We start from the raw sequence: 8,773 nt of genomic DNA, 5'->3' as shown, positions 1-8,773 counted from the left end.
ATCGACGAGGGGCCTGGCTGACATGCATCCTCGCTTGAATTTCCTAAAGTATTAAAAATAGGAATTGTCACAAAAAAATAATGTTAAAATAGTAGTTAGAAATTTAAAGATTCATTTTGATGTGTGTATAAAACAAAAACAAAGTGTTTTAGATCGAACTTCCATCTTATACAGTGAAAAAAACCTTTTTGTCAAAAAATTCAATATGTGTTTTACACGTGGTAACGTAACAAGATATGTAAATAATTCAATAAATGATTTTTTTCGTTTGACAAATTATTATAGATTATTATCAGCGTGCTCACAGCGACATCCTTTTATCATTTGTCACACTTTTCCAATTCCGAGACCAAGTAAGACATGTCAATAAACAATTACAAAAACAAGAAACACAAGTTGCACTTTCCATTCTAATTTAAAATTCCCGCCAAGATGGATGAGACTTTTGCCCACAGTAAATTTTTGGTAGTACGATCAATTACGGCTGACCTATCAGTGCCAACAGCTGTTAATCTTCTTATGGTGCCGAACCGAAAACTACGCAACTCCGTTGACCTTGCAAGCGCCTCTTTCTCTCTCTCTCTCTCTCGCCCCCTTGGACCACCTAATGCGTTATATCGGGATCGGGTAAAGCGGGACTCCTGTGTCTATTCTAAATGCTACTTTTAAGATTCTTCAGCATCAATATCCATTTTTTGCTGTTGAAAAATTATATTTTTGTTATCTTTCCGGTTGAATTATGAAAGGGTAATTAACAATGAGATATCAATGACAGCAAAGATTCTTCAGCATCGGTTTATGTTGAGTTTTTCTGATATCGCGGCGAAATTTGAGTTAGGTTATTTGGAGATTTATGATAGGGTGAGAGGACTGGGTGCAGTGCGTCGAAAGGGGAGATCAAAGAAAGGAAAGGCAAGGTGGAAGTATAAGAAAACTATGGTAAAGGAGAGATTAAGAGCAAAAGCGTAGATTCGATTGAGGCTTTTATCAAAAGGAAGAGAGGGTAGAGGGGAAGCAGTGAAGAGAAGAAAGATATCGGTGCGAGCTTAAAATATCAAAAAATGGTTAGATCGCCACCGAAAAAGCAGAATTTGGTAGAGAAGAATGATAATAGTAAAGGGGGCTGAATAAAGCGGAGATAAAAGTGAAGTCCCGATGAAAGAGGAAAGACTAAAGGAAATTCTCGAAGTGATGATAGAGGTAATAGAGATTTATGAAGAAAAGAGGAGAGGAATGAAAGATGGAAATTAGGCGGGAAATGGCTGAACTTAAGAAAGAAATACAAAAATGGGAAGAAGTCAGGGAAAAGTTAGAAAAGAGGATTCAGTCATTGGAACAAAAACTAGAGAAGCAGGAAGATAATAATAAAAAGGTAGAGGAGGTGCAAGGTAGGATAAAGAAACTAGAAAGCTCGAACCGGGGTTTTGTTGGGGGCGAGAGTGGGAATACGGAGAAGGAAAGGCTGAGAAAAATAGAAAAAAGAATAGAAAGGAAAGAGAGGGAAGAAAGAAAAAGAAACATAATGATAAAGGGTATAAGATTAGAGGGGAAGAAGCTGGAGGAAGGAGTGGAAAAAGTATTACAAAGGATTAAGGCGAAGGTAGAGATAGAGGAAGTGAGAAGTGTAGGATGTGAAGAGTGAATAGGGGAGCTAATGGTACTGGCAAGACTAGAGAAATGGGAACATAAGAGGGAAGTGAGGACAAAGAAGAGGATGTTATATGGAAGCTCGGAGAGAATGGAGGATGATTTGACATGGGTAGAAAGGAATATGCAGTATAAGTTAAGGAAAATAGCGGAAGAGGAAAGAAAAAAGAGAGGAAGAACATGGATTAAGTATGGGAGAATATAGATAGACGGAGTATGGTGGGATTGGGAAATATGAAGGGAACAAATAGTAAGAAATGAGGTACAGGGAAACTAGTAGTCATAATGATAGGGACGTGGCTAGATGAAAAGGGATGGGAAAGAGTAAGGCGAAGATTACCAAGAGGTTGCAAATGTCAAGTGCAAAATGCAAAGCGGAAGAATAAAAAAAGCAGAGCAATGGGAGGAATGGTGATGGGAGTAAGAACTAAATGTATGACAGGAAAAGATAAGAAAGACAGGAAAGAACAAAAAGAAGGATTAATAGTAGAAGAGGTAAAAATGGGTGGAGAGAAGTGGAAGGTAGTGGGAGTTTATCTGAACGGCGATATACAGGAGAAAGCAGATGAGATGACAGACATGATTGAAGGAAATAAAGAAGAGATTAGGCTGATAATAGGTGGGGATTTCGATGCGAGAACAGGAGACAGAGGAGGAAGGGAATGGGGAGAAAAGAGAGGAAGAAAATCCAAATAAAAGGTACTAAATGGGGAGGGAAAAAAGCTGTTGAAGAGTTTGGAGGAGTTGGGTGATATATCTTAAATGGAACTATAGAAGGAGATGAGAAAGGAGAATATAGACGCTCAGGAGGTGAAAGGGGAACGGTAATTAATTGTGTGATAGTGGATGCTGAGGTAAGAGAGAAGGTTAAGAAACTAGAGGTAGGTGATTGCATTGATTCGGATCATTTTTCCTTAATAGTGACATTAGTGGGACAAAAAAGCAATACCATTATGAATAAAAGGGTATCAAATGTAAAAAGCGTAGGAAAAGGGGATTGGTCAAAGGAAGCAAAAGGACAGTTTAGAGAAAAGGTCAGAATTTCAAAATGAGAGAGGGAAATGTGAACAAGGAGATGGAAAAAATGATAGGAAAAATAAAAAGAGGATTAGAGTGCACAAACAAAAATGAAGTTAGTAAAGAGGGGAATAGAAGTGGGTGGGATGAGGACTGTAAAGAGAAAAAAAGGTGGTCAGAAAGGAATTAAAAAATTGGAGAAAAGAAATGGTTGGCAAGAGAACTTGAATGCACCATAACTTTTTGCCGGTAAAGCCGGTCATACCAAAGAGTGCGAAAGAGATGCTCTTTTGTTATTATAACGTCTAACTTGCACTTAAGCTTCCCTATGGCTCGTATGAATTTGACCTTACGGTATATATGATTAATTGAGAAGTGGCTCATCCTGAATTTCTCCACGCTTAGATTTTCTAACATTTGAGGTCACCTCTACTCTCCTGTTTATTGTCATCATCATCATTGCTTGACTCAGCTCTCTCTCCCCCTCCCTCTCACTCTCTCTGACTGGAGCTCTTCGTCGTCCTCGTCTCTCAAGAAGCGCTCTAGTTGAATTTCGACTCTGTCATCAATGTCGCTGGTGTCCTCGTCTTGATATTTGTGCAAGATTGGCCACGGCAGCTGCCACAAATGGTTGAGCATAGCAGTCCAGCTTTTCTAAAAGTGCAGGCTGCTTTGCAACCTTTGGTGCATTTGTATGAAATTCTCTAGAGTAGTTCCTGAGGGGCCGCGTCTTTGAGGATGGAGATTGGTGTTAGGCCAAGCTTGCTTCTTTTCCAACCCCAATTTTCCGGACTTTTCGAGTTGCCCAACCTTTGCTGAACCTGATGGTAGGTTCGAAGCGAATGTTGTATCGCTGCTGCTGCAGTTGGTGGAATAGATGCCACATTGCAAGCAGTCTTAGATAAAGATTTAATGAAGTACTGATGTCTGCCTGTATTCAGTGGGGATTAATTCTTAATTCCATATAACGCTTTTATGAATATTTGCCCTGCTTCATCGATGCAATCTTGCAATGTACCTTGATCTTTAAAAACTTGCATTGTTCTTTGTAGGTTCTCTTTTTTTGCAAGAGTTTAACCAATTTTACCTTGTCATGTTTGTAGAATCACATGGACGAGGAGACTTGTGAAGACGCTCTCCTCTTTCCCTTACATGGCCCGGGCAGTTTAATTATTTACGCAATTGTTAAAACCGTATACAATGAAAATATTTATGCCAATAAAATTATTTACAAAAAATAAAAAATTAGTTGTTTATTTATTATTTATTTACTAACAATGATCTTACCGCCAATTTGCGCAGAAAATTATCAAATCTCAATTCAAAACTGGTATAAGTACCATTTTTTAACATTTTTTGCAAATTTTTAGACTGCCCGGCTATTACTCGAAAAATATGGGCCGCATAAAAAAATCAATTAAACCTTTTTTGTAGGGAATTTTGTGTACTTCAATTTTTGTAAACGTGGACTTTGTAAAAAAATATACAAAAACGAGTTATAAATAAAAAACCGTTTTTTGAAGTTTACGCCACTTCCAAAAGATACGCAGAGGTGGAGGGAGGGGGAAAACCAAACGGTTCCTTTTATTAACCCAGAAAACAGTTTAAAACCATAATTTCTTTAATCGGAATTAATGTCAAAAATGACACTTTTTGCTCTAGCGCCTGGCCTATTAATTTTATTAATATTACTAAGCGTAAGAAATAAATAAAATTAGCATAAATACAAACATATTAAAACAAAGATCCCATCGACGATATTCGATACCAAAAGATAAAATGTAACTCTTTATTTTTGAGATCCATCCCTAAAAGCACGGAACGTTCCCTGAGCATGTAAAGTGTCCGTCGTTTGGGAACGTTCGAGTTGAACGTTCAAAACATAGATTACCGTTATTGTTATTATTATCATCAATGAATATCGGATAAACCGTAAGTAATAGGTCAAAATTGATGTGCGTTTATGATATGGATATCATATAACAATGTTTATGCGGTATACTCAAAACTCAAAAATTCAGGTTCCCGTCAGATCCCAGTGGAACATTCCCAAGTGGCCGACATTTTACACGCTCAGGGAACATTCCGTGCCATTAGGGATGATCGTTTCTCTAATCCTATTTTCCCTAATATTTATTTTAAAGAATATCTTGTGAAAGCCTCGTGCAGAATCACTATTTTATTTTACCAAACCACCATAATTAATGTTTACTTTTCCGAGTTTCTATTTTACATAATTTTCATTTCTTGAATAACATATCATGATAACAAGATCAAATGGTATTTAACATAATTTTATTAGACTGAATTGCCATTTTACCTCTTTTTATTTTACCGAATATGCCATGATTTTTATTGTTCCTAGCTGTTATTTAACATCATTGTTATTCTTCCGAAATGCACGCAATTCAGTTATCATTTCTGGAACAATGTACTTATCTGAATGTGCGTTGGTGTTCGGAACTAATTATCTTTGGCTAGCTGGACGGTGTAGAAAGTGCTGTATATTGCCTACTTTTCTTGGTTTCATTATAGGCTCACAATATGGTGGTTTTAAATCAATAAAAATTATTTCAAATGTTTATTCAGTAAAATATAAATTATGTAAAATGGTTATTCGGTAAAATAAAGATTATCCAAAATTGAAATATCGGAAAACAAAGATTATGACAAACAGCGTAATTTGGAATAATAAAACTTATGTCAATAGTAACTCGGAAATAAAAAAATCATGGCAAATCGTAATTCTAAAAAACAAAAATGAGGTAAATTGACAGATGGGGTAAATAAAAATGATAGTCAATTTTTGTTCGGTCGTATGTACTTTCGGTAAAATAAACATGAAAGAAAAGAAAATTCAAGGAATATTCATGTGCCACTTTAGTTTTAATTAAGATAAAAAATCATTCTTGTAAAGACACTGTTGCATATTAATAATTTATTTTTGTAGGTTGTTACGGATTTTGACCTCACTTTAACCAAACAACATGTCAATGGAAAGAATCACCTTAGTAGTTTTGGTAAGTGTATTCTGAATTTTTAAAGATATTTTAGTACTTCGTTGTGGTAATTCATAAAAATAGATAGTATCAACAATAAACAAGTAGTTACATCCCTAGCGGATCGAGTGAACGGAAAGGATACTCTGCAGCGTATCCTCGTAGTATCCCCATAGTGTCCCTTCCATATCATGCAACAAAAACTCAAAAAACAGCAAATGTGGCTTCAGTCGCATCTTCTTTTAGCAGCAGTTGATAGGCGTTATCCGTCGGTAACTAAGAATTTCGGCTAGGTGCTAGCGCCGTACAGTGGAAACCTGAGAAAACAAGGCTGCGACGCAAGTGGCAGCATACTACTGAAGCGATTATTCGTGCTTTCGAAATCACCTTCAGAAGAAGTTAATTACATTTCTTGAAATATTTAACGCTTCAAAAATACTATTGCAATTACTCCATGATATTCTAATTCAAAATTTAATGTAGAATCCGAATTGTAACAAGTCAAATGCCTACCTTGCTGCTTTTTTTTTTAGTTTTTTTTTGCATGATACGGAAGGGCTACTATTTGGATACTATAAGGATACGCTGTAGAGTATCCTTTCCGATCACTCGGTCCACTAGGGATTGTTTAAGAATATTATAAAATTTTTAACGTAGAAGAGGTTTTTTGCAAATTTTACTTTAAAACCCGTACCATTTTTACAATTTATGAGATATGGCAGTTCTTCTTGTTTCCTTTAATTTAAAAAATATATGTCTCCTTATTTTCCACGCACAAAAACATATTTCATAGGCAAGCTAATCCTGAACATGTCACAAAAAGTGGGACAAAAACGCGAAAAGATGGCCAAAAGTATAAAATGTTCATAAAATGGGCCAAATTCTGTTACTCGCTGGTTACTCTCACATTAAAAAAAAATTAAAAAAAATGGCTGATACAATATGGTGGACGATTATGCTAAACAAATTTGGCATTTTACTTAAAATTGGAATAAGGGTGTTTTCAGGGTCGCTAATTATGAATCCAATATCAAAAACTTAAAAAACAAAATGACGGATCCAATATTGCATAACATTGAATGACAAGTTACCAGCTTAACAATTTACCACAACAAAACATGTGAAATCTATACTAAAATTTAGCACAAAAAAAATCTTGAGAGGTCCGGACTTCCCAGTAAAAAGGCTTGCTTTAAAAAGCAATAAAAAATTTCATGCATCCAGTGGTAACGTGAGAAATATTGAATAATTTTGGATCCCCCTTTTGTCCTCCCGCTGCGAATCTCCACAGCAGTAGAGGTTATATCGTAAATTAAAACCCTTTCTGTACCCAGCGTCGACCATATTTTCATGCTTTTGGAGCGCGTTCTAATCCTTTTTAACGAAAATTGAGCTTTTAATTTATTTAAGGTTACATCTGACAGCTTCCATCAGCCTTGAAAGGGATCAGAATCTTATTATTTTCGTCGCCTAATGAAAATTTAAAAACGAAAGACAGAAAAGGCATTCTCAGGGATTCAACATTTTTAATAGCTTTTAATGTAAGCCTTCTTACCGGGTTATTTTCACCAATAATATATTCAGTGTGATTTGACTTGCAACTATACTGAAAATCCCTATATAGGTTCCTATGTAGAATCCTATATAGGGATCCTACATAGAATGCTATGTTTCACCTGTAGGTGCCACCTTTAGGAAATGACATAGGATCCTATATACGTAGGTGCCTGTATAGGACACTCCCTAATAAGGTACCCGGTGGTACTCAACTAATGGTACCTCATGGTATGCGCAGCCGTACGTGCCATAGTATACTACTGCGCATCTGGATATTGTCCCATGCAGGAACATATACAGGATACTATATAGGATCCTATACAGGAAGCTATATAAGATCCTTTACAGGATGTCATTTCCTATAGATGGCACCTATAGGCGACAAATATACGTTCCTATATAGGAACATATACAGGAATTTTCAGTAGGGAACATATGTAAAGATTAGATGCAGAGACTTGCAGACGCGGCTTCCATTAAATTAAATTATACACAGTATTTCTTTTATCTTGAAACATCGGAATATCTCAAGAAATACGCATCTCACGAAAATAATGTCTATAATAAAAACTTTGTATTTTCGTGGGGGAAAGGCGACCCATCAAAAACTTACCTCACAACCCACCGCTAGGGCGGGAGGGGGTTTATTTTAAAAAAAATTTTGTTTCGCGATAGATCGCTCAATTTTCCTATAGGTTTCACATGTTTTCTTATGTTAAATTGGCAAGCCGATAACTGGTCATTTACTGTTATGCCACATTATATTCGCCATTTTGTTTTTGAAGATTTTGACAATGGATTCGTAATCAGCGACCCTAAAAATCCCCTTATACTAATTTTAAGGAAAATCCCAAATTTATTAAGTATAATCGTCCGCCATATTGAATTCGCCATTTTTCTCGGATCTATTGACATCGGTTTCGTAATATGTTAATGAATGTTTTATGTTAATGAATAAAAAAATCCAAAGTCAATTCAGTAACGTCATTAAATTTACTTTCCGAGGAAAAATGAATAAATAGGAAAACCGAGTTCAAATTTTGTTTGGGTCGGAATGTTCTTCATCAAATGCAAAGTAGGAAACTAATTTATGTTATGAAACTAATGGAAATAATGTTGGACGACATTTTCTAATAACTCATTTTCATTCACTTTTAAAGTATTGAAATTCATTCAATGCTTTCAATAAATGAAACTAACCAAATGGTAGATAAATTTACAAAGAGATTTCTCAAAAGCATTGAACTTATGTTTTTTTTTTTTGTGTGCGATTGCAGCGTTTTTAATGCATTATGTAGATAAGGTGTTTATTCAATTGGGTTTCTCTCAGAAGATCTGACAGTTTTACAAGCGGGCTAACCCATTTTTGAGGCCAAGGGAATTTTTATTCCCTAAAAATGTACATTACCGTCGGAAATTATCAGTACGATCAGTGAAAGTACTATTAAGAAGGTCACCCCGTGTGACCCCTGGCGGACCGAAGGAACCGAATGGAGCCTCTACAAAGTATCGTAAAGACCCCATTAGGTCCCCATTCAGTTCCTTTTTAAAAA

The 8,773-nt window shown here is 35.9% G+C and overlaps 1 protein-coding gene across 1 annotated transcript in view; it reads left to right on the top strand.

The window, feature by feature from the left end:
• The window catches only part of LOC117172764 (7-methylguanosine phosphate-specific 5'-nucleotidase-like), a 60,551-nt gene that overhangs the window by 17,467 nt on the left and 34,311 nt on the right, over positions 1-8,773 (top strand). The window contains exon 3 of the mRNA XM_033360969.1: positions 5,615-5,684. Coding sequence (XP_033216860.1) covers positions 5,615-5,684 — 70 coding nt within the window. The remainder of the gene's footprint in view (positions 1-5,614; positions 5,685-8,773) is intronic.

The sequence above is a fragment of the Belonocnema kinseyi genome, chromosome 5 (genome assembly GCF_010883055.1).
Source record: "Belonocnema kinseyi isolate 2016_QV_RU_SX_M_011 chromosome 5, B_treatae_v1, whole genome shotgun sequence".
NCBI lineage: Eukaryota > Metazoa > Arthropoda > Insecta > Hymenoptera > Cynipidae > Belonocnema > Belonocnema kinseyi.
Note: the sequence above shows the minus strand (reverse complement) of the source record. Positions and strands in the feature narration are given on the sequence as shown.